Source organism: Epinephelus fuscoguttatus, linkage group LG22, assembly GCF_011397635.1.
Source record: "Epinephelus fuscoguttatus linkage group LG22, E.fuscoguttatus.final_Chr_v1".
Taxonomy (NCBI): Eukaryota; Metazoa; Chordata; class Actinopteri; order Perciformes; family Serranidae; genus Epinephelus; species Epinephelus fuscoguttatus.
The window spans coordinates 27,664,170-27,691,316 of record NC_064773.1 but is presented as its reverse complement, the minus strand read 5'-3'; the positions used below and the strand labels follow the sequence as shown (position 1 = coordinate 27,691,316).

The 27,147-nt window shown below is 40.1% G+C and overlaps 1 protein-coding gene across 3 annotated transcripts in view; it reads left to right on the top strand.

The window, feature by feature from the left end:
- LOC125882860 (anoctamin-4-like) overlaps positions 1-27,147 on the top strand; it is an 81,989-nt gene that overhangs the window by 38,544 nt on the left and 16,298 nt on the right. For all 3 annotated transcript variants that reach the window (XM_049566784.1, XM_049566783.1, XM_049566785.1), the window contains 17 exons: positions 1,487-1,687; positions 4,269-4,417; positions 4,732-4,881; positions 6,491-6,591; positions 9,499-9,543; positions 9,630-9,761; positions 9,994-10,100; positions 10,689-10,744; positions 10,907-11,028; positions 11,227-11,361; positions 12,859-12,955; positions 13,168-13,228; positions 21,602-21,684; positions 22,381-22,521; positions 24,638-24,802; positions 25,012-25,048; positions 26,512-26,623. In XM_049566784.1, the coding sequence (XP_049422741.1) occupies positions 1,487-1,687; positions 4,269-4,417; positions 4,732-4,881; positions 6,491-6,591; positions 9,499-9,543; positions 9,630-9,761; positions 9,994-10,100; positions 10,689-10,744; positions 10,907-11,028; positions 11,227-11,361; positions 12,859-12,955; positions 13,168-13,228; positions 21,602-21,684; positions 22,381-22,521; positions 24,638-24,802; positions 25,012-25,048; positions 26,512-26,623 (1,894 nt within the window). The remainder of the gene's footprint in view (positions 1-1,486; positions 1,688-4,268; positions 4,418-4,731; positions 4,882-6,490; positions 6,592-9,498; positions 9,544-9,629; positions 9,762-9,993; positions 10,101-10,688; positions 10,745-10,906; positions 11,029-11,226; positions 11,362-12,858; positions 12,956-13,167; positions 13,229-21,601; positions 21,685-22,380; positions 22,522-24,637; positions 24,803-25,011; positions 25,049-26,511; positions 26,624-27,147) is intronic.

Below are 27,147 nucleotides of genomic sequence, written 5' to 3'. Positions count from 1 at the left end.
AATTCTAAGAAAAAGTCACACTTCTAAGAATTTTCTCAGAATTTCATCACTAGGTGCAACTATTTTAGCACTAGGAAGCTTTGTGAATACGGCCCCTGTTGTTTGCCTCAGAAGTTGGTTGGGGCTAAATGGAGCTAAAAAGAGAGTGAATATTGGAGTTATTCATCAAGTGGCCAGAAACATAGCATCAAATAAATATTAATTTTGCTCTGTGTCTGCTGGATTTGTGAAAAAGCAACTGTTTGCAAACTTTCAAAGGTGAAAATCTGTCAATGTTGCATTTACAGCTTGTCACAGTGCCCCAGTGACCAAAAAAAAAACAATCAGTGAATGCAGGTTTTACCCATAGACTATAAAAAAAATAATGGATGTAGCTACTGTGATGCCACCCATTGGTTTGTGGACTCCTGTTTTGAAGTCTTTAGTTTGACATTTCTGCTATCGCCATCTTGATTTTTGGTGATAGAAGTGACCGTACTAGGGCGATGGGTGGAGTCATATATTGTAGCAGTGCCTCACAGACAGCCTGTCAGAAGCCTGCCGTTAATTGTGTGTAAATGTTAGCCTTGATAGAATGTAAATGGTGAGTTACATTAAATTCATCCCCAGTACGGTTGCCATGATTGTTAAAATTAGCTGCAGCATAGAGACCAAAATCATTTTTTGCACCAGGCTGTGAACATGTTTATTTCTGCTGTGAGGTAGGACATTTTAACATGGGAGTCAATGGGTATTGACTTGCACTAAGAGCCAGCCTCGAATGACCATTCAAAGAACTGCGGTTTTTGGCACTTCCACGTTGGCTTCATTTTTCAGCCCTGGAGGTTGCTGTTTGGTTTATGTTTTCTAACTGGCATTCAGCTAAAACATAATCACAAAGTGTCTTTCTCAAAGTTTAATGCTGTTCTAACACAGCCTTACTTTGGTATGAAAAGGTGACTCTTTGCATTTAAGGGTGAATTTTAGTCCTATTAGTCATAATTTCTACTGTTGTCAAACCAAAAGTTTTAACTTATGTGTAGAATGACAGTTTGCTTACAATAATAAATCATATAAATTGAGACTGCCTGAAATATGAAGCTAGTTGTATGCACAGGTCTTGTGTGAATGGTTACAACCTAGACGCATGACTAATAATCTGCTTAGTAGCTGACAGTAACTGGGTGTGTTAAAGGGTTTGAAAGTACATTTTACTGCGTAACCACAATGAAATGACCATAATATGTTAATGGTGGTTGATAGGTTGACTGATCAATGACAGTGACTCAATCAGTGCTTGGCTAGTTGCTGAGTAAGTGGCTTTTAGAACTCACTTTGAGCTCTCGTTCACTTTTCACTCTTTCTCTTCTGTACATTTATGTGTGTTTACAATGAGAGCAAGAAATAAAACACAAAAGACAAGTAGTACCGGAGGGTTACTTTAGATAGAGTGACTTCAAAATATGAAGAAACAAAGTGTTAAAAAAAAGTGCTCTCTGTCCTGTAGGTGTGAGTTTATCTCTACATGGGTCTGAGCCCCAGCGGCGGCGCCCCCACCGACACAGAGTCCAGCTGCAGCCCTCGGCCTCAGGCTACCAGGCAGCGGACAGACCTCTCGCCTTTCCCTCCTCCGGGAAGGCAGACATCATGGAGGAATCCTCGTCTAAAGCCACGGACACCAGCACTCAAGACCATGTGCCTCCCCTCGGTGAGACCCAGCACCACTAGGGCTTCAACTCACTGTTACTTATACCTTCATTGTTTAAATTTAACAGTGGCATAGAACTGAGACGAGTCAGTCTTGTTGTTGCACTCTGAAGCTTCCAGTTATATGTGTGTATAACACGGCCATGTGCACAATAATGTAACGTGAACAGTTTTAAACAGCAGTGTTGTACTGCATGTGGTTGCAAGCTACGCTAGCAGCTACGATTACAATGCTTGTTAAGTATTTGTGTAAACATTATAAGTCACTTATCTATATCACAGATATTATTTCAGCAACCGCCAGCCCTTCCCTCTCTTACACACATACACTAACCCACACACACACACACACACACACACACACACATACACATACACACACTCACAAACATCCTTGCATTTCTCTCTGTGTGAGGACCCTGGTTGACATAATGCATTTACTAGCACCTTGCCCTGACCTTAACCATCACAACTAAATACCTAACCCCAACCCTTACCCTTACCCTGACCTAATCCTTATTCTAACCTTAAAACCGAGTCCTAACCCTCAAACAGGTCTTTGAAGAAGTGAGGACTAGCCGAAATGTCCTCACTCTCTGAAAACGTCTTCAAACTGCTATTTAAAAGCTTGTTTTGGTCCTCACTGCGTAGCAAACACAAGTAGACACACACACACAGGCTCTCTCCTCAGAGGTTTATCAAAGGAAAGGAAAATGCTGTATTCTGTAGTCACATTGAATTAATCATGATTTATAACAAAGTAAAATCATAATGAAACTACAAATATTCCTATTGAGATCATAACCCACACTGTCAAATTTCATGTCACCAGTCTAAATCACATCATCATCACTGACGTTACAGCTTCCAGGTGCACTAGCTGGTCACCTTCTACATCAAAGAAGGGGGACGATGTTTTGCTTACTAATGATGAATGCAAAGAAAAGCTACTTGACAGCTAATAGCTGAATACAACATTGTCTGTGACTTACAAACCAATTCCATGATGTGCTCAGCATAGAAACCTAGCCTGGATGTTACAGTGACAGGCAACAAATGTGGGGTCTTGGAGAAACAATCTGTATTCCTGTCAACTTTTTAATTGGTCTCTCCCTCCTCTTATAAAGGGCCTTCTGTTTATCTGTCCAAATGGAGCCCGAGTCTAATTAAGAGACAGTGTCCACTGCCTTGAAGTAGCGTGCTCAAACCAAATTGTACTTTAATATGATGAAGCAACGTATCCTCATAGAAATTATATATAATAATGTATGATAATATATAATATTATGAATTAGTGAATGAATATAACATAGTTTCACCAAGTAGAGATACATAGGTTAGGTTTAGGGAAAGAAACATGGTCACGATGTACCTTAAAATAAATCAAAGTTCACTTTGTTTCACATGTGACAGAAACATCTCCTGGGGGAAAGTCCTGTGCTGTTTGACCCATCCACCAAACCAAACTGTGGCCTTACATGATGTTTCGGTTTTTAAACTCTTTCCCTCTTTACATCTGTCAGCGCATTGATCCTGTGATCGCAGCCTTCCTGGTTGTGTGGAATATTCACTAATTACTGGCTTATCAGGAGTAATTGTGTTACAGATTGTAGTGCATTACTTTTTGTAGGTAAATGTACGAACAGTGCATTAGTACAGCCTGGATAAAGATACTAGTGCCTGTCATGAAAGGCTGAAATGAGTCTGCTCTGCAGACAATACAAGCCCTCTGGTTTGAAAGACCCTTCTTAAGATTTAAATGTCCCATATTATGCTCATATTCAGGTTCATACATGTATTTTAGTTTTCTACTAGAACATGTTCACATGTTCTTTAGTGTTCAAAAAACACACTATTTATCTCATACTGTCTGTCTGCATACGCCTGTAATCATCCTCTATCTGAAATGCTCCATTTCTCTATCTTTATAGGCCGTTGAAAATTGAAATTGCATTGTTGGGCAACAGCTTGGGTCCATGTTTACTTCCTGTCAGCTGATGTCATTCACATACACTGCAAAACATCCCAAGAAGAAACACAAAAGGACCCATTTCGAATATTTATGGTTCAAACGGACCATATAGTACACTTGTGACATCATAAACTTGAACTGTGTGGATTTCTCTTTGGGCTGAGCGTTTTGATACTTTCACAGTATTTATATAGCACATGTGCTTTATTCTAAAAAGACATAGAAATCTCTTTTTTCACAATATAGGAGCTTTAATTAGGTGTCGCTTCTAGTGACAGAGAATGATCAGCTGACTCTGCTGCTCCCCTCAGCTCATAGATAAAGAGAGCATATTAGTGACTTTCAGCTCATTATTTGGTTTTACAACCTGCAGCTTAGCATTTTTATTTTAGTCTCTAGCCAGCTGACTAGCAAGAGCCAGATATTTTTCTCAGAAGTTGGTTAATCCCAAAAGAGAGTTATCAGGTGGCAGGAAAAACGACTTCAAATAAATGTTGCTCTGTACCTGTTGGGTCTATAAGTATTTATTCAGCAGACTGTTAACTGTACAGCTTTCAGTATCATATTACTGTAATTTTACTTCAATTATTTCTACTACTCTTCTCTCCAGCTGTGAAGGATGTTAATGTGCTGCTTGAGAGAGAAAGGTCAGAGGGCACCAGCAGCCCGTCCAGAGATGACGACTCCACTCTGCTGAACCCGGGAACCAACAGCAGCATCCTTGACGACAACACAAAGTCTGATACTGGCCTCCCAGAGGTCAGTGGTGAAACTAAGGCCCTGTGAGGGTCTGTGATTTTTTTTTCTCTGTTAAAAACTTCTGTCCAAATGACCTTCATTTTACAAAATATCTCCATCCTCACTCTAATGCAAAAACAACTCAAATGCTTGCTGGGCCAATAGATTGTGCAGCAGTTTATAAAGTGTTGTGTAAAAGTAACAGCTACATCAACATATTCATCCATCCATGATAAAAAATGAAAGATAAGTTATTAAATAGCTAGCAGACTCTTCCCCTCTGAAGCCAATTAATATTCGTTCTTCACTCTCTCTGTTGTCCGTCTGTCTATAAGGGGAGGAGTAAGTCCAGTGGCCTTTGCTTCAGCGATGGAAATAGTCGCATTGACTACATCCTGGTTTATAGGAAGTCCAGCTCACAGTCAGAGAAGAGGGAGATATTTGAGCGGAACATCCGCGCAGAAGGCTTACAGATGGAAAAGGAGGTAAAGAACATTTTATACACTCACTGCTTACTCCATTATTTTGACAAAGGTTCAGCTAAATCATAATACCAGCACTGGCCTTACCATAAAATCCAGATGATGAGCAGTTTGGTGTCAAGTAAAGGCCTTTATACACAGCAGTGTGTAGTCTGTCATGTCTGTCGGCCAAGTCATGGTAAGATATTATGACTCCACAATTGCCTAATCTGACATAGTGACTGTGGAAACAGACAAAAATTTTATGTTGTCTGAACCTGGCGTAACATGGATGCATAGCCATACCATCTTACCACAACAAACCACAGAGGAGCTCAGATTACAACACACACAGAGGGAGCGTGACATTCTTTGTTCAGGACACCGTCTCTCTACTATGACAAAGCAAATAGTGGTTTGCTGCAATATTAATATTCTGATAGTCCCATGCAGAACCATTAAAAAGCCCAAAGGGAAATCATAAACCTGCATCAATTTGTTTTCTGGCAGCACAAATGTGTCAGCACACAATTGCCTTTTTACATATCCAGCAGACACAGGGCAACATTGGCATTCATTTGGTGTCGTATTTCTTGTCATTGAAGAATCTACGTCCAATATTTATTTAATTTTCAGAGTAATTTTGCTAAAAACAGCTGCCTACTACGGCTGGAGACAATGTTGATGATACCGGACCAATATAGTGAAGTTGCATATCATATTTTACTGCCACTGCACAGTTTGGGGGGGGGGGGTCACTTTCTGGCCAAGTTGCAGAGCCAAAATAGCCACTTCTTTGAAAACTGACAACCGCAAATAAACACAGAGCTGGATAGGTTCCTGCCCTGACAGAGAATTAGCTCTGCTGTGATTACTTTGGCAAACCTGCAGCTGCATTCATAGTGTGCAACATGAGCAACATCAATACCAATTTGTGTGAAGAAGCAATTTAATGCTCAGTCCTATAATGCATGTAATCTCAATGGCCAGATTGCTGAATTTCAAACTGCTCTGAGCCTTTGTGTGCCAGCCTCATAAGGGTCAACAGCAGAGTGCTGCTGTGGCGTTTATTGTCGAGCCACCACTCATACGTAGAGCCGAAACAAATGTGCTGATGGCAATTTTCTCCCCTGCTGCTTCTTATTTGGCAAAAGTGTCACTTTAAAGAGTGGAAAATGTGGATGTTGTGATCTGTTTGAGTGTGTGTGTGTGTGTGTGTGTGTGTGTCTGTATGTTAACTTCTGCACTATCTGCCAATGCAGTAGCATCAAGGTCATCATTATCTAGAACATGCAGGTGAAGACAATAGCTTTTCTCTCCTTTAGCAGCCCGCTTGTGTGCGTTTCTTGCATGGAGGCATTTTGTTATTTTTAGGTCTCTTTCCAGTAAGCTCCTGATTCGTGTACCTTTAGACTGACTCCTACTCTGTCAGGCAGTGCAAACAGGTGAGGAAAAGAGCAGAACATAGCAAACATATATTGATGTTGAATTGATGTTGTAGCTGCTGCCTGCACTGAGATATTTTGTAGTTCTGCTTATCTTAACTATCTTACCATCTTTATTGAAATTAAATTGTGTGTGTGTGTATGTATGTGTGTGTGTGTGTGTGTGTGTGTGTGTGGTTTCTTCACAGGCCTCTATAACAAACAGTGACGTGATTTTTCTGAAGCTTCATGCACCGTGGGATGTTCTCTGTCGCTACGCAGAGCTCATGAACATTCGCATGCCATTTAGGTGAGACAACAAACACTCATAAAGTCTCTCATAATGGGCCCATTTATAAAAATATAGAGTGGTGCAGGGATGAGTCCTAAAACCAGGAAATGAGTTAGCATTTCAGCACTCCTGGTTCCCTCGTCTTAAAGTCAGTGTTTTTTTAATGGGTTTTTGGATAGATGCCTGAAATAAGGTCTGTGGTTCACACAAGCTGAGGAGACGTTCACGTTTTGTTGTGCAACATAAAATACACCAGCAAATAACCCCACCTCTAAATTTTGAAGCTTTTAAATGTCCTAAAAAAGACTGTTGTTAACAAGTAGCTATATGAGACTATAGAATGTCATCACGCCTAACACAGCTTTACAGCCTTGTTGTGGTGGTGATGTTAAGTCACGTGAACGTGGTGCAGAGTCCTGCAAGGGTCCAGTTTTCAAGATCCGCCCCGACCCAACCCGGCAACGTACAAACCCGCATCCGAACCGCAAACCCGCGCATCAGGCCAATTAGTACCGCAACCCGGTCCGACCTGTTGAAACACGACCCGCAGCCCGACCCGTAACCCGGATTTAGAGTAATCATTTTGGGTCATATTGGCTGAATATTGAACAGCATATCGCCACAGTTAAGGTGCCAGTAAGTAAACAACGACCTGAATGAAGCAGCTCTCACAATAAAAACCTGACTTCAGCTCCATCATCAACCCTCTGTGTTCTTCTCCCATACGAGTGTAAAAGCACTCGTTTGTTACGTTTAATGCTTTTAAACTTTTAATCTATGTAAAGGAACTTTACATGTGTAATAATAGACTTACTGTCTATCCAGAGCGACGTTCAGCAGTTACGAGCCGTCACGTGTTTTTAGAATCCATCGAGGAGAGAAGCAATCCATCAGGGAAACACTTCAGAAACATTATGAAGTGACAGTTGTACGTTTTATTCACTTATTTCTCAAATACCTAAATAATTATTTACTGTTTTGGAAGCGGCGCTTGTTAGACGGTGGCAGCCATGTTGATTCTGTCGTCCAATCACAAATTGTGTTATTAGATGGTGAAACACGTGTAAACAGCTGAACCAGTGAAGGTTGCGAAATAGCGGAGGCGATCCTCAGAGAGTAAATAATGACCAAGATAGTTATCTGTAGTTTACCGAACTAATGACTGATGTGTTTATCTAAAACCCGCGATCCGACCCGCATGTTATTTTTTCCACCCAGTCCGAACCCGGGAAAAAAATGTTTTTTTAAAAACCACCCGCAAATCAGCTGTTTTTGCAGGTACCTGTTGGCTACCCAACCCAGTGCAGGACTCTGACGTGGTGTAGTTCATTTATAGCATTAGCTTATTACTTTTGGGGATCGCATAGGAGCCACAGAACTTATTTTCAACAATATTCTAAAATTCAATGGAAAATTCCCACTAAACACTTTCAGTATGGTACCTTTGGAACCAGAAGTAATCCTTCATGAATGGTTCCTAGACCTTAAAGGGGATTTATGGTCGTGCATTGACCCTACGCACGTAGCCTACGCATGTCGCCTATGCCATTGTTAGCATTTTTACTTCTGCGGTGGTGTGTCTGTGTCACTCTGCAGTTACACCTCCAAAACACGCACAGTTATAATTCTAGGGAGGTGCGTGTCAGGCTATGTCGTAGGTTACGGCAAAGGCTCCAAATTGACGTGGAGCCTACGTCGTAACCTATGTGTTGATTCAACGCAGAACTGTAAATTACACTTTAGGTCTGCTTAGTGTTTCCACCGCAAACAGTACCCTCAAATGTCAGCTGAGTTATTGTCACTCACTCCTTCGTCAAGCACCCGCTTTATTCCCTCTGCGCTGGTGACACAGGGAAGTCTGCACCTCATTTATCATCCACAGAACGAGGTTGCACGCCAGTATCTTCAAACAAAACAAAATAGAACAGGCTGCAGTGAGAGTCCCTCACTGGGATATTTAAAAATAGTGGATTGGTGCATTTATTCCTTCTAAGGCAAGCTTGGGGGTTTAGTGTTGCCGGAGCCCGCAGGAACGACTCTCTGCAATGCTTTTTCCTCCAAGTGAGAATGAGAATATATGCAGTTCACACAACCCGGTTGAAATTAGAATACATAAACATTTACACTCATTACCAAATTATCTATTCATTACTAAAAGTCTGTCATCCAAGAGAGGAATGGAATGGTCAAAGTTGGTACACTGAAATTTAAGGTGTGCTGATGGATTCACATTGTCAACTTACGCATTGAGTAACGTAACAAGTTAAAGTTCCTCCTTAAAAATTGCCGGCAGTCGGCCTAGTGAATTAAGGTAATTCTTCTCCAACTCCACCTGCTGTGAGAGGCAGCATCCTTTATTTTTATAGTTACAGTTTGCTAACAAAACTCTCCATATAAACAGTGGTTACATGAGCTTCAAAACCAGCCACAGCTCAGCCCTGAGCAGAGTCTGCTACTGACCAATCAATGGACTGCAGTGTTCACAGCTCCACCGTTTAGTATCAGATCTGTGTGCTAGGTACCCCAACAGAGGGGTGACCAAAAATGGGACGATATGGAACGGATCCATTGGTATTATCCACAACTTTTCACAGTGGAGACGGAAAAAAACGTACTGAACTGTACTCTACTGTCCGTACTGCTTTATCTTCACATTGGCCTACAGAAAAATGTCATCCTGGCACCACTCTACCGCTCACTAGCGCTATTAGTGGTCAAAGAACTCCAGTGGCTACCTTTAATGTTTGTAGTATTAGTATTGTTATATTTATAATTACCAGCAATAGTAGTGTTGCAGCAGCATATAAACAGTAATAGCCTGTAGTTCCAGTAGTAGAAGTGGTACCATTCATTTATGTTATTATCCTCATTACTAAACTGTACTATGTCCTAAGTTAATCATTCCCAACATCCTGCATATTTCAGGAGGAAAATCTTTTACAAGCACCGACGGCACAAGTTCATGAGCAGGTGGGTGTTCAGTCAGAGAGGCAGCATCAGATCAGCTTATACAGAAAAATCTGCTCTGGCAGCTTTAACAGAAGCTTCACTTGCAGGATGGAAAAGCGCATCAACAAGTTTCGTGGCTGGCTTCCCCGCAAGCCCATGAAATTCGATAACGACACTCTGCCCGACCTGGAGGAGAACGAGAGCTTTACCGCCCCCTTCTGTCGATCAAGGATACATCAGTAAGTTTTCATGGAACAGTCCTTTAAAAACTCGTCCCTGAGGAATGACTTCAACTTTTTCTTAGACTGGTGCCTGGCACATTTCCATTTCATCTTTTGTACTCATGCCACTTGAAATTCTCTAGCCTTTCTCAAATGAATTCACACACACACACACACACACACACACACACACACTAGAAATATCATTCACAGCAGACAGATTTGTAATAACTGGTTCGTTTCACCGCAGTTTCATCATCCACAACAAAGACACTTTTTTCAACAACGCCACCAGAAGTCGCATCGTCCACCACATCCTTCAGCGGGTCAAATATGAGGAGGGTAAAAACAAGATGGGTGAGTTTGTCCCTGGGCATTGTGACAAATTGTAGAAATATTTGAAATGTGGGGAAAATGGAGGCTAGAGAGACAGAGTGTTTAGTGAGAGAGACGGTGAGCTGTTGGCATGAAAATGACCATATTTTTTTAATTTAAAAAAGGTTAAAAATTTTTGGGAAGCTCTTCAATCAGATTTCCTATTGTCCTACTGCACCTCTAGTTTTTACGGCTGTATGCCAGCAATAGCCATGGCTGGAGGCATTATATTCTCAGATTGTCTGTTTGTCCATTCTTCCATCTGTCTGTCCGTCTGTCTGTTCGTTCCATTCTTGTGATATCTCAAAAACACTTAGAGGGAAATTCTTTAAATTTAGCAGAAACGTCCACTTGAACTCAATGATGAACTGATTAGAATTTAGTGGTCAAAGGTCAAGGTCACTGTGACCTCATCTGTAAAAATTTATTTTGATTTATTTTTTTATTCAAACAAATCATGCTCAAGCAGTGATTTGAATTTAAATAAAAAGTGACATCAGCTGCTCTGCTCAACTAACAGCATCAGGCTTCTGTTTCTCCTCTTTCATGATTCTCTGTCTTTGATTTCAGGGCTTAATCGTCTTTTGAACAACAGTTCCTATGAGGCAGCTTTCCCTCTTCATGAGGTAATTTGGCTGATCTCCAAAAAGCCATACATTGATTATTTTTCTGTCATCTGATCTTAAATCATAATTGCTTTCTGTGTTGTGTACTGATATTACAGCAATACAGACATAGATTATGTTTCTCTGTGTTTGTGTTTGTGTGTGTGGCCCGGACTTTAACAGGGCAGCTACCACAGCAAGAACTCCATCAGAACACACGGAGCAGAGAACCATCGGCACCTGCTGTACGAATGTTGGGCCTGGTGGGGGGTTTGGTACAAGTACCAACCACTGGACCTCATCAGGTAACTACATTCAGACACTTGAAAGGCTTTGAATGTCCACAAAACCACAATATCATGGCAGGTATTTGTAGCACAGCTTCTCTCCAAACTGTCGCTATACAACAGTAAGCTATATTTTATATGAATGCTTTGTATTATCAAGGACACTCAAACTGAGGAATACCTCTAACTCCTGACTCTCATGTTCTGTTGCTTCAGGAGGTATTTCGGGGAGAAGATAGGTCTGTACTTCGCCTGGCTCGGCTGGTACACAGGGATGCTGTTTCCTGCAGCTCTTGTCGGCCTCTTGGTATTCCTGTATGGCCTCTTCACTCTGGAGCACTGCCAGGTCAGGTAAACAAACCTCTGTTCTCTGATAAAAATACGTGTCCCCAGAGCTCGTGGTTGTATTATATTTTAAGCTGTTTGAAAATATTTTTTAAGAGTTTCAAGGGAAGAACAAGCCTTAGTTTCTACTGCACAATAAATACCAGTCTCGGAATCCATCTAGTATCGGTCTGACAGCAATAAATCTCTGGGGACAACGGCCAATATTTCAGGGACTCTGGTGTAGCAAACAGATATCCAGGCCAAGACTTCCTCTTCTGTACACAGCTCATTCTTTATTGTTGGATTAGCCACTTGACGGATTAGGACAAAATGTCAGCTAATCCCTATAAAAAGATATCCGCATACGAATGCACATACACTTTTAAAAAGCTAATAGGCTCCTAGATTGCCAATGGGTTCTACTCATAGACTGATACAAAAATGCTCCCATGGTACAAAAATGAAGCCAAATTATCCTAAATATTGCCGCTGCCATGTCGAGCTGGTCACTTAATCGAAGCCAGAGTCTGCGCCGTCTTTGCTATATTGAGTGTCAACCCATACGACTGTCCGACCAATTGCGAGCAGCACCATTGATCTTGAGCACATTGATTGGCACATACCACTGTCAATCATGACATCAAACCCTCTTTTAATAGCATCAAATAACTAATTAAAGGCAAAATTATCAGGAAAATAAAGAAAAATAAACACCAGTGTGATAATAACAGTGATAATAACAGAACATGACAGAAACTAGTACTTGACACGTACTTTGATCTTTTAGTTTGGCAAATGTCTCAACCATTAACATTGAGGGGGCAGGGTTTATGACTCATACTGCAGTGCACTGATGTTCTGGCTTCACATTTGGGCAGCTGTTAAGTTGTCCATCTGTATTATACAGTCTTTGGTTCCTCTTCTTTGGCTCTGCTCATTGACTCTCTATCTACAGGCAACCAAAGCCTGCTCAGACGTGATTTATCAATACTACTCGCACTACAGATGGAAACTAGAAAGCTTTTGCTACCAGAACATTTTACCTTATATTTGTGTATAGAAATTAAGTAAGTACAGATCACATAAAAAGTTTATTTAGTGAAAAGGTCAGGTGACTTTGAATACAAAACTAATTTAGTATTACAGATAAGGCAACGGAGTGTGAAATTGTCCCCTGTAACTTGTTGTATTGGATGCCTGTTTAATGCAATAAAGGAAATTAAATGTATTCAAGGTTCTCTGATTAAAGTACATGCTTTAGATGTAAATGCAAATGAGCTGTTGTCCCTTTATAAGACACGGTGTGAAACTCTGCAGTGCTGAAGAATATGAAACCATGGACTTTTCCCCCCAGAGGAAAAACTTCAACAACTCAAATAAAAACTGTTACACAGATACACACACACACACACACACACACACACACACAGGACTGTACATGCTTGGATTTCTTTCAGAAAACTCAAAGTTGCATCAATTTGGAATTTTACTGTGTTTGATGGGCTTCTTGTTGTTCTCCAGTAAAGAAATCTGCCAGGCCACTGACGTCATCATGTGCCCCATCTGTGACCAGTACTGCCCCTACCTGAGACTGTCAGACAGCTGCATCTACGCCAAGGTACTGTCACCACAGCAATGGGACAAAATGTGACATGCGTCAGCTACGTGTATCAGTAACTTCTGCTTTAAATCATTGAGCACATTAGTAACTTAAAGCCAACTCTGGTGAAAATGTAGTGGTCAGGGACTGAAGCTAAAGATTAACTGTGAACTTTCTAACTCATTTTTTTTAATGTCAGTTTCAGTATCAACTTCCTATCCTCTCCTCAGGTCACCCATCTCTTCGACAATGGCGCAACTGTTTTCTTTGCCGTATTCATGGCTGTTTGGGGTAAGTCGAAGAGTTAAGATTCCTACACATACTGTACAGCTGTAACTCCCTCAATACTCCTGCATGCATTAATACTGCATGGATTTTTTGCCACCTGGGGGCAGCACAACAAGCACAAAACACTGATATCTTATCACTTCAGAAACTTCATGTGGCTAACAAGTTGCCTAATCACAAAACCAGCAACCACACACTGTAAAGTAAAGTTCCACTGATTGTCACACACCTGAGTGTGTGAAATTTGTTCTCCGCATTTGACCCATCCCCTGAGGGAGCGGTGAGCAGCAGCGTTGCCGCGCTCGGGAATCATGTGGTGATGTGGTGACCCCCCAATTCTAACCCCTGATGCTGAGTGCCAAGCAGGGAGGCAATGGGTCCCATTTTTATAGTCTTTGGTATGATCCGGCTGGGGATCGAACCCACAACCTCCCAGTCTCAGGGCTCCAACTCCAACCATTTGGAGTTTCTGTCTAACTGGTGACTGTTAGCTCAACATTCACTCTCCTTTTAGCTCAGTTTTGGTCTTCACCAGCTACTGAGAGAAGTCTCACTAGCTACAGGGTTTCCCACAAATGAATTTGTGGCGGGCTGCCATGATTAAAAGGTCTGCCACCATGTTTAGATTTAATGTTTTGGATAGTTTATTAGGTGCACCTTTGGAATATATACCGTTTGGCTGTATTTGCTCCACAGACTGAGAGCATGGACGGAGCAGCAAAAAAGGCAGGCGTAGTGAAAGTGAAGTTTAACTCTCAGTGTGCTGGGTCTGAAGTGTGCTTTTACTCACAAACAACTGCTCCTCTCATCATCAATCCAATCTGATCAGCTGTGATCAGATTGACTGATCAATTATCCACTGTGCAGCTTAAAAGTTCACAGAAAGGTAAAGTTACCCTCCCTCTGTGGGAAACATTGTGCTATGCTCACCAGCCAGTGGCTAACTTTTTCTGCTGTGTGGTGCTGGGCAGGTAGCTTAGAGTTTATTAGAACGTCATCACTGAAAACGGCTGCCTTCTGCTGCTGGAAGTTGGACTGATGAGAGCGGTGAGACTCAACCACAACACTAAATTTGCAGGCTGTGAAACCAAAACAATGACCTGAAAGATACTAAAACTGGCTGTAGAACTGAGACTGAGGGCATTTGCTTAATTTGGAGAAAAATCTCTGTGTGTTCGTCACTATGATCAACACCTCTCACATTGCACATAGTCATTTGAACCGTCGTTTATACAAAAATATTGATTAGTGCAGCTTTAACTTAACATTTTTTTTATTATTGAAACTGAAATATTGTCAGAGGTCTCTAAAAACAAAACTTATTGTTACAGTTAAAAACACATTATTGCATTACATGTAGATTGTACACAATTTAAAAAGGATGCATTCAAGATACTCATAATAAAGTTATCCTTGAATGTCCACAATTTATTTTACTTTGGTAAACGGCAGGAGGATCAGGAGCCTGTCAGCTCTGAACAAGGTCCCAGGGTATGGAAGGTGCAAACAGAGAGTTTGTGAAGGGTCCTGCTGCAGACGAGGCTGTTGATGAAGCAGCAATTTTATCCCATGGCTGATAGCTGGTCTGTTTATTAATGTCCTGGTGGAAGGATGAGGGGGCTGAGAAATAGGAAAGTTTTTTTTAAAAATTGCTCTGCTAAAGAAAAATATACACAGAAGAAAGTTTTTAGAAAATTCAGCTCAACTTAGCAAGGCAGCTGACCAGACATTTTTCAAACTGTGGCAGGTGAGATTTTTTTCATCCAGGGGGAGACAACATTCACACTTCATGCTGCTTCTCTGACTTTTCTCTATGCTATTTAAACATTTTTTAATCTGACTAATATGGGTACAAAATATGTTACAAAATCAGACCTGGTGGCATGACATATGTGATAGATATTTGTTAGTAAACCTTTGCAGTAAACTTTTTTAGTGTAAAAAGGTTGATATCACTGTAAACTTTTAGCTGCATCTGCTTCTTAACCTGTGAGTTGTTTCTCAAAAACAACTCACACCACTTGTAAAGTTTCATTATTTGCAATTTATATACTAATTGATCGACACTGACACTTTGTTGATTAGTAAAATTTGAATACCACCTAAAAACAAGAGCAAGGAATAGCAGCAAACTACAGTTAATCCTCACCAATGAGTTTCTTAACAGTCTCTGGGTCTTTAAGAGCCTCTCGTACTCTGTTGTCGAATGTCCAACATCTCAGCATGAAGAGCAGAACTAAACACAGCTGCAGGGCAAAGGTCAACACGCCCAGCACGATTATGGTGTTGTTGACTGTTGAGGGTAAAGAGGACAGAAGGTGTATAATTTAATGGTGTTTTGTAGCTCAACACAGAATCATGACACGAACACTGCCAGAACATTTCCATTAAAACTAAAGGTGTATGCAATTTTGTTCTGTATTAATGCTTTGAATGTAATGCAGCCAAACGCTTAAAGGGTAAGTTTGGTATTTTTCAACCTGGACCCTATTTTCCCATGTTTTTATGTTGAAGTCATGATTGTAGACAACAATTTTTGAAAAATGTCCTGTACTCAGAGGCCTGTAGTCAACAGCTGCGGAACAGGCTGCAATGTAATCAGTAGGGGCAACTGTACACCATAAATTTATGTACACTAAAAATGCTTGTTTTTGCCACTGACAGGCTCAGATTATTATTCTAAGTGTTTGACAACATTATGAAAAGGATCCCTGCAGAGATAGACCTTTTTGTTAAAGAGAAGGATCCACATTGTTTAACCAGAAACACCCTTGAAGTTACCACCGCCATACTGGCCAGTCATTTTAGCATGAATTAAGGGTCTATGCAATCCAGAGTTGCTGATTGTTGGAAAAGTGGAAGGAAGAACCAAGATTTTTGTGAGTTTTATTTTGTACCTGTCAACTTTGAATAAAGTGCATTTTAGGATGAAAAATTACTGTTTATTTAAATAGAGTCTGGTAGGTTTGATAATAGCAATTTCGGGGCTGTTTCTGGTTAACAAACAAACAAAACAAAAAGGATATTTTTCTTTAACAAAAAGGTCTGTCTCTGTAGGGATCCTCTCTATAAATCCTCTCTCAGACACTTAGAATAACAATTTGAGCCTGTCAGTGGCAAAAACAAGCATTTTTCGTGGATGTAAATTGACGGTGCAAACATGCCCCAATAGGTCATGTTGCAGCCTGTTACAGCCCTCTCGCTCAATACTAAACAAATTTTTAAAAATTGTTGTTACCATTTGGCAATTAGACAACAAGAACATGGGCAATAGGGTCTAGTTTGAAAATTAACTTACCCTTGAAATACATACATCAGAAAGGAAAACACGTTCGTATGGTATAATTCACAGAAGTGTTGTGGCTCATACACTACAGTATATCTACTCATGAAGGCTGTGCAGGCCTTGTTGCATTAATGTGTGTTAATAATTCAGACACTCGGACATATTCAGACAATGTCCTCATTGAGGTGGAAACCCTATCAGTTTCACACATATAAATGTTTTATGGTGAATTGCAGTTGTGTGAAAAAAAGTTTTAGATGTGAAGGCAATACTTGCAAAGGTCACTAAAATCTTTGTTTGGCAAACATCACACTAGAGATTGTCTTTTATTTCATACGTGCACTGGAAATGTTACAGTACCTGCTGCAGATAGGTGTGGTGTTGACTCCCAGTGGGTGACCTCTGGCTGAGTCAGGTTTTGGTTCTGGAGAAATCCCATCAGTCAGATCCCTCACGGCTCCAGGAGCATCCCTGAGCAGCCAGGCAGAGGCATTTGCTTGCATTTACTTACATCCTGGGAATAATTAAAGTTTTCTTCTGCACACTAAAAGGATCAAATCTAATTTAAATTTTGTTACAATTCGGCTTTGAGGAGAAGTTGTATGAGCACTGAAAACCAAGGCTGTGGTAAAGTAGGGAAAACACCATTTTCACATGCAAATAAAAATTAATATTTCATATTCTGTTTATACTGATTTGATCCTTTTTCCTGCATTTTATTATTGCCACCAGGCATTAACATAGAGGTTGTCACGCCTTTTGTTGTGTGTGTGCAAGTACGTGTGATTATGCATATCTGTTTGTCTGCAACTAATCTCACAAACTACAAGACCAATCAGCCTAATTTGTTGTGTGCACATTTATGACTGTATGCTCAAGGACCTTAGGTAGTTGCAGTGACTCGCAATCGTTGAAAAAACCTGTTTTATAAACTGTTTTGTACCGTTAACTGGCCAGTAGGGGCCGTAAGTTTTCCGAAATCAGCTCGGCTAAAACCAACAATCCTATCTAGTCTGTTGCAGGCCACACTTTGGCCTTCAATGTAGCTTAAAAACTGACATCCATAGAAATGTTTGGTCTCAATTTGAACAGGAGCATCTGCAGATTCATGATGTTCTTCTGGATCTGCTTGTTCTGATTCAAATGCTAAGAGCAAAATTGCTTTGATGAACTTGTGTTTATATTGTACTAAGATCATGACAGAGCTGTTCTTATAGTAACTTGTTTTAAACTGATTCTTTTGCAAATGTTTCTGGACTGCTTGTCTGCATGTACAGAGACTTGACTACAGTGTTGATTGTAACTTAAAATGTATGTGACAAAAATGATGCGTTCAATGCGTGTGTCAAAACAGCTGGAAGAATATTCAAGGTAATAAGGATTGAAAAGGAAGTGAAAAGGCCAAATGCCAACTGCAATTATCTGAGTATCCCTCTTATCTTTCCTACAAACTAACTTTGACAACCTTTAATAAGTTACAGACCTTTAAGTGCAGTGCAAACGTGTTGAACTTTGAAGTCATGCAGCCTATTGAAATGTAAGGTTGAAAGGATCCACATTTGACTTAGTGTTGTATAGCATAATTTTAAGTATAACCTGTCATTTGCTATTCTCTGTAAAAGAGGAAAGAAAACAGCCCAAGGAACAGTTTCATCAAGGACAAGAAAAAAGGATTAAACATCGAAGCTGACTGGGTGCATAAAAAAAACCTGAGACCAATAAATCTGAGTTTGTTAAAATAGGGTAAAATGTAAAACAAGATATATGCATACTTATCCAAACATAACACACAGAGAGGTTGTCACACGAACAAATAATATGCCAAACTGATATTTACCTTTTGTGTCAGGAATCGGGAAACCAGTAAAGAATGTTAAACTCTATGAAAAGCGATGTGGAAGATGAAGCTGTTTTTACAGCTGACTAGATACGTCAGAGTCCAGTCAAGTGTAACATGTTTATCGAGTTTAAAGAAAAGTCTTATGTACTGACCTTGCAGTAACTGTGTCTTGAAAGTTGCTGTTGCTGCTGCTGCTGTCCAATCGAATATATTTTGGGGTTCAACTGCAGCAGAGAATCAGTTCAAATCCCTTCATTAAGGCTCTTCAGAAGTGTGCTCCCCGCTGGCTCCTCATGGGAAGCGGTGCCCTTCTCAGACAGCTGAGCCTTCAAAACATGTTGCTGTGTTCAACAGGGATGTGGACACAATAGAGAAAATAAGCATTTGTTTGAAATGCAGAGGGTAAAAGCTTGTGATCAGTGTTCAGTGGAGAGGCAGGCTGACATGGGGAAATAAGTAAGCTATCCAAAGGACTTTGTTCAGCAGTGCCCGCCCCCCCATACACCTATTCCACAGTGACCTCTCTATATAACCCATGACAGTTTCTGCTCTGTCTGATTATCTTGGCATCGAACCAACAGGCAGCACAGAGCCACATGTAATGAGAACAGATCAAGAGGGATCTGACCATTTCACCTTTGTCTTCACGTGAGGAATTTTGGTCCCTGTCCGTTAAATGTTTTATGGAAAAAATGAGGTTGGTGTTAGGCTTGTGCCGATTTCTGGTTTAACCAGTTCGGCCCGGTTTAAGAGCTCCAACTGGTTAAATTCACGTCAACTGGATAAACCGGGTTGGGGGGGGGGAGCTTTTCACGTCAGCGGCGTGTCAAGGGACTATATTCAACTTATCTTGCATTGTATTGTATGGTTTATGTATGTTTTTAAATTAAGTGAAGGAGACCCGCTTACATACAAAAACACACAGACAAACTGAAGTATATCACTATTAATTATGCTTACAATGCTACTCACCTCGTGATAGCTTGGTCACAGCTGCTTTTTCACGTTTTTGTAAAGCAAAATATAGACGTTTAAAAAAACAAAACAAGGAAAAACGGCCTAGATGGCATCTCTACATATTACATCCACTTATGAGAAGATTAACTTAATTACTCCTTCAAAATCACCCCATAAGCCAATCTACCAAAAAAATAAATAAATAATAATAAAAAAAAATCTATATTTTAACTAGAAACACATGATTTATTTACAGTTTGTACAGTAAGTGGACAGTAATAATAACAATAATATATAAGGAATTTTAATATGTTATATTTCAATGCTAAAGCAGTAATCACTTCTGATATAAATGGTCCATATATATATATATATATATATACATATATGGACCATTTATATATATATATATATATATATATCTATCTCTTCCTACCAAAACTGGCATATTAAATTGATATTAAAACACTTTAAAACGTACACCTCTGTCGGGATCCTTCGGGAAATGGTGGAAGGCCAGGTGCGGCGTGTTCCACTGATAGTTGTTGCAGTTAATTGCACTACACTGTTTTCTTCTTACTTTTTTTCTCCTCTCTCCTTGACATCTTGCATGTTGTCTGGGCGCAACAGTCCAAAATGGCGTTAGCGCCCCTAGTGGCTGTTGGCAAAAATTCAACGGAGCTTCACCTCTTGGTATCCATGCTCTTTGAGAGAAGTGTCCTTCTGCTTCTTCTTCTTCTTGTGTAACCTTGTGTGTATTGGCAGTTAATACAGCATTATCGCCATGTAGTGGATTGGAAGCACATTACACCTTTAATGGGCTTTTATTGGGAAAAATGCGACCCCCAGTGGTAAAATTAGGTATATAATTCAATATATCGGTTCGGTTAGATATTTGGCTTTAAATCAAACTGGTTGGAAAATTTTCAAACCGGCTCGAGCCTAGTTGGTGTCATTGACACTGATGCGAGTGACTGTTTTCGCTTCCCATGGTTTGTTTGTTGGTCAGTGCAACATCAAAGCTCTATGTGTGACAACCTTTCAAAGTATAATATTACCATTTTGTTTTTACCAGTGTTGGCAGCTTGCTCCAGTAGCATGGAACAAAGTGACTTTTGTCCAGAGTGAAGCTATCGTACCAGGTTAAAGCTGTACTAATCAATATTTTTGTATTAAAAATGGGTCAATTGATGATTTGTAATGTAAAAGGGGTCGCTCAAAGTGGTAAACCAACAGAGAATTATCACCCAACTCTGCAGTTCCCTTCTTGTCCCCCTCATTGTTTTGGTTTTGCGCCCGCAACTTTACTTTTTTCTTTCAGTCCCCCCCAGACTTGCTTTGTCTGTGCCTTGAGGAAGTAAATAATTAGATGCAACATGCCATTCAGTTAAACTAAAATAAGACTGAAATAATTATCTTCAGCAATAAGAAGGAAGGCGAATGCTTAATACTTATCTTGATTCTACAGGACTAAAATGTAAAACCCATGTCAAGAATCCTGGTGTAAAAACTCATGTGAAGATTATTATCATTATGACATTTTAAAAACATTGCTTAAAACTTTTATTCTTGTGGGGTGGACTACGATAATGCACTGGCCTCCCCAGTAAGACCATTAGACAGTTACAACTCATTCAAAATGCTGCTGCTAGAATACTGACAAACACCAAGAACAGAGAATTCATTTCTCCAATTTTTAGATCCTTGCACTGGCTTCCAGTTAAAGGTTCAGTGTATGTAGGATTTAGGGGGATCTATTGGCAGAAATTGAATCTAATATTCATAACTATGTTTTCAGTAGTGTATAATCACCTGAAACTAAGAGTCATTTTTCTGTATCTTAGAATGAGCTGTTTATTTCTACATATGAAGCAGTCCATCTGTCACTGAGTCTGCCATGTTTCTACAGTAGCCCAGAAAGGGCAAACCAATCACTAGCTCTAGATAGGGACATTCGTGTTTTTGCGTTAGCCACTGTAGTTCTCCTGCACACTTGAAGAAGTTTCAGTTCTGCAACCTCACCGCTAGATGCCACAAAATCCTACACACAACACCTTTAATTAAAGAACTGAATTCAAGACCCTACGTATTGTCTATACCACTAACTAACCTCTAAAATACAGTTTAGCAGGAAAAAATAGAAACTGGAGCTCTCCATAAAACTTCAGGCCAACTCATGTTCTTTCCCCTGAAGAGTTTTACCAAATATTTAGAGAGTATAATATCAGTGCTGTCTAGGGTTGACACAAATGGTCATATGCAAACAACTGACTGTTTTCTTCATGTGTTTCAGCAACGGTCTTTCTAGAGTTCTGGAAAAGGCGCAGAGCTGTCCTCGCATACGACTGGGACCTCATTGACTGGGAGGAAGAGGAGGTGAAGTACTTCCTCCATGTGGTCTTTGTTTTTCTGTATGAGAAGTTGAAAGAGTGAAAAACAAAGTTGCTGCCACTTATATTTTTCTTCAGAGTTCTTTCTCCAAAGTTTGATTTAGCTAACTTGTTGCTCTTTGACTTTGTGGTTTCAACTCAAACACAGACAATATTTTTGCCATCAGAGCAGCTTGGCCCTTGAGAAATGTTTGCCTACTCATACCTTTTTTCAGTCTGTGCTCGTCTGCATGCATATATTTAAAAAGGTGGGACTGCTGTGCTGACAGCCTGCACCAAGGGAGTCTGTCTCAAATCAATTCATGACTCACTGAAAATGGACAGTTTTTAACACTTTTATAATGAAAGCTCAGACCTCTATACAGTTGTCACACAGCAATTTGGCTCTAACAGAACTTTTAGTGGGTTTATAACATTCATGCCTGTCTTATGGATCAACCTCCAGCCCTCCACTGTCAGTCATACTCAAACTGGTAAATGTGTTCTTTGAAGGGCTGCTGTTTGTAGGTGTGAAAGTGACTCAGTCTCACTCTGCTTTGTACAGAAGACAAGACAGAGATATCAAACTCTCTGAGTCTGTTTTTAAACCAGGAGTACCTGATAGCCTAATCAGAGTTTTTAAAAGCCCTTTACATTCACTGGTAAATTTTGCTTTGCTTGTGTCTTGTAATTTGTCTCTCAGGAAGAAATACGCCCTCAGTTTGAGGCCAAGTACTCCAAGAAGGAGAGGATGAACCCCATATCTGGAAAACCTGAGCCATACCAGGCCTTCACTGACAAATACAGTCGCCTCATCGTCTCAGCATCCGGAATCTTCTTTATGGTCAGTTTTTGGGGTAAATAAATGTCCAGTGTCAGGTGTGCCACTCCTCCAGACCATTCGGACTTCCTGCCAGATTTGCAAACTTTCTGTTGCTGCCCTCTCTGGAGCTGCATCCAACAGCTGCGGTGTGGTGAAGTCAAGCGCGGCATATTTGACACAGTTGGCAGTTTAGTGTCCTGAGATGCCACCAAAAAATGTGAAAGTATGGCTATACTACTACTACAACTCCATTCACATGACAGGTATCAAATGAAGTACTCTATTGATATGGCATAATTTTAAGGGTACTGGTATCATAGTTTTTGAAACGATACTTAGCCCTAGTATTTGCCCTGTCTGAGAGGCTTAATCATGTTAATGGGCTTAGAACATGATAATGAAAGTATGGCCATTCCTAAGTTCAATTATGTCTCATAAGTTGTTGCAGCATTTTTTGGGTTGATACCTTTTGTTACCTTTGGTGTTAAATTTAAGCATTTTTGACCACTTGAGAATTGATAAACATTGTCCATAATCTCTCCAAATTACTATATTAAGACACCAAGACCTTGAGAATCACCACAGAAAATCAATGCTGTGATTTGACATCAAAAACTTTTGACAATTAGAGATTTATGCAAAAATTGCATTTTTCAGCTGTTGGATGGCGAACACTTCTGTTGTGGAACCTGCTGACAACCCCTTTATTGTCATTATACCTATGGAAGCCAAACATCCTCTGAATGGCTGAGGTCTCTACTTTGTCGTCATAAAGTTTCACAAGGCTGTGATTATCCTAGGTCACAATAGGTCATTTTAGTCAGTGATGTCCATGTTAATAATGGTCTCACTACAATGTAATGGCTACTACTGGGACTTACATCATCACACAACAGTCTTAGCTTTCCAGTCCTACCCAATTTATGCAGTTCCAAGACTGTTTAGGGACCCCAGCACTCAGAAATATTCAAATACAATAGGCAAAAATAACATATTAGTACAGCAAGTTAAATAAAAAATGTTTTTTCCTCAAACTACTAGCCTGGAAATTCAGACCCAAATCTAGAAAGATTTAGGGTCTGGCCATGAATAAAATGAAAATGGCCCAACTCGAGGGGCGGCACCAAGCACGCATTTGTAAATATCACTGCATGCAATTGGATAACACTACGACCAATCAGAAGAATACACAGGGTGACGTATACGCTTAGCTACCAGCGGAGCTAACTGGTAGATTAGACTCTTGCCGTATCCGGTCGACAAAACAGCAAAAACGTCCTTCTTGCAAAGGAAAGACTCGAGCGCCATCTTCTGTTCCTCTTTTAGAGAAAAAGCCAAGTCTAACTCATTCATTTTAGCGGCCCAAGCAGTTTCAAATAAATGGTGTTCATCCGTAGCCATCTTGCAATGTTTACTGACTGACTCCGGACTTTGTCGTCGCAATGCTGTTGTCATCTGTTTAGCTCGCCTCTGGCCCACCTATATTAGATACATCGATGTGATTGGTGTAGCTCGGTTTCATGGGCATAGGTAATGAGCATCATTACTGATTGCCAGAGTATTTTGCTGAGCAAATTCAAATTGTGCTCTCACGACACCTCTGGATTTCCAGGGTATCAAACTACATGGGACTAACGTAAAGTGGGCATGTCTGTAAAGGGGAGACTCGTGGGTACCCATACAGTAGAAACCATTTTCATTCAGACATCTTGAGGTGGGAGTTCTAGGGATCCCTCTGAAAATGCCAATGGCAATTTTTACCCTCTCCAAAATATAACCTCACTTTGGGGCGTAATTTAACCCCCTTCTTGGCTAGCTAGCATGACATGATTGGTACCAAAGGATTCCATAGGTCCTCTAGTCTCAGATGTTACCAGTATCTACACTCTGGCTTTAAAACAGTCCCCATGGAGTAGAAGAGATTAACAAACTCTGTATAAACAAAACAATTACTGTGTTAACTGTTTTTATGGACTACCTACAGTATTTTACATTGTCCCATCTGTCTCATCTAACTCATGTATTATTTCCTATTTTTATGCTTATTGTAAAGCATTTTTCTAGCATAAATCCAATGGTGAGTTGATACTTACATTTGTTTTTAGTGAAATTTTTGTATGTCATTCTGGTGTCACAGATACTGGTGGTGATTGCTGCTGTGTTTGGCATTGTCATTTACCGCGTGATCACTGTCAGCACCTTTGCCGCCTTCGGCTGGGCTCTCATCAGGAACAACTCTCAGGTGGCGACCACTGGAACGGCAGTCTGTATCAACTTCTGCATGATCATGCTCCTCAATGTGGTGAGTGTCAGCTGTTGGTCAGCAGCTAGTGGTGCAGAGGTGAAGTGGTGCATAAAAATGTGGTGATAATCATGAATATACCTCAACCAAGATCCAAAGATTCTAAATGCAGGATGCTTTTTTTTGTATGTGCAATGACATTCATATGCTTGTTATAGGCTGTTTAACTTCCTTGTTCACTAATGGCCTCCAACATTGTCTTTTCCCAGCTCTATGAAAAAGTTGCTCTTCTTCTCACTAATTTAGGTAAGTAGACTGCTTAAGCAGATTTAGTGTTCTTGAAGCTGAAAGGTTATTTTTAATGCAGACTTAATTATGACTGTAATTCTGTGTTGAATCATTACTGAATGTACTGTAGTATTGATCCAACTCTTTTAACCATAAAGTAAGTAACTGACCCTTTGCTAGACCCCTCATCTTTGTGTTGGTCGAGCTGTCAGAGCTAGCAAGGAGCCCCCTGTCAAAACTACACTCCCTGAAGAAATATTATCTATTTTTGAGAAAAAGGAAAACACAGTTTCAGAGAGAAGGAAACAGAAGGATCTGCAATAAAAGATAGTGAAGGATGCCAAACTGACTCAGCAGTAAGAGCAAGTTAAAAAGTTAAAGATAGAAACTAAAGCCTTATAATTACAGTGTAAAAGTGAACCACCACACCACCAGGAGATCGAGAGAAAACAATAAAATTAAGGAGCAACCAAACACCGAAAGCAACACTGTAAAGCAGAGTAGGTCTTCATTCACACAAAGCAAAAGCAACATGTGGAGAAGTTCCAACTTAGTAATATAACATATAAAACAAAATAAACTCATATAATGTCAAGAAAGGAAATAGTCTTACACCTATTTTCTTTACTAAAGACAAAAATACAACCATACACATTCTGAATTCATGTTGTTGTTGTTTCTTCATGTTCTTGCTTACATATCAGGGTTCGTATGGTATCTAATAAAGCATTGTCCCATTATGTATTTGACATAAATTTAGGTAGGTTAGGATTAGGCAGGTAAAGTTACGTAGGTTAGGTTCAGGAAAAGAAACATGGTTGGGCATTGTCATATTACGTATTTAGAGTAAGTTACATACTTAATGCAAAGTTACGTAGTTTAGGAAAGTAAAGTTGTGTAGGGAAGGTTGAGGAAAAAACATGGTGACAGCGTACCTTAAAATGACTCAAAGTTCACTTGGTTTCACACGGTCTCCAACACAAGTCTTCTGGGAAAAGGGTGGTGCAGTACTTTTCCTAGGTATATGAACAAACAGCATATGAGATCACCCTGATAAAACTCAGCATAGCTGTCTTGGTTAGCCTTAACAATGTTGCAACAATCACAAACTTTTGGTGTTGTCAAAATTAACCCTAAATCTGGGGCGCTGGTGGCTTAGTGGTAGAGCAGGCGCCCCATGTGCAAGGCTGTTGGCGCAGTGGCCCAGGTTCGACTCCAGCCTGTGGCCCTTTGCTGCATGTCACTCCCTCTCTCTCTCCCCCTTTTACACTTGTCTGTCCTATCAAATAAAGGCTAAAAAATGCCCCCAAAAACATCTTCAAAGATATATTCAATTGCCGATAGCCGATATATTCAATTGCCGATAGCCAATATATTCATCCAATCGCCCAACTTTACTCCAGTATCTTCACCTCCATATTTATCCTATTTTATCAGTTTATCTAACCTTTCCTGCTTTCTGTCTCTTCATGCCACCACAGAACAGCCAAGGACAGAATCTGAGTGGGAGAACAGCTTTACCCTCAAGATGTTCCTTTTTCAGTTCGTCAACCTCAACAGTTCAACTTTCTACATCGCCTTCTTCTTGGGAAGGTGAGAAGGTCCTGCAGAACTTACAAATCAAATCAAGTTTATTGTCACATACACAGTAAGACATAGTACAACGTGTAGTGAAAATCAGTTGTGCCTAGCTCCAGAAAGTCCCTAACAAATAGAATAACATAAACTTACTGATGTCATTGGATGAAACAGAAATGTAGATGTGTGTGTTATCTGAGTAACAAGACACCATATTTTAAAATAGACAAATAGACAGAACTCTGGGGCAGACCACGAAAAATATTGACTCTCTCTTCTCAGAACTCCCAAAGAGAACCAAAGTATTCTCAGCTTTTACAGTAAATCTGAAACGTGTGCCAGAAAACTCAAACCAAGACTCTAACCTCTAAATATAGAGATTAGAAAATCTAGAGTTGATCGTTTTATGGTATCCGGGACATTTACAGCTTTTAGCATTATTATTCTAATACATTTACAAGTTTGAGCAGAGCTGATCTGAGATATGTTTGGCATTTATATTTTCCAACAGAGTGTTTGGTTTGTCACTGTAATAGGAC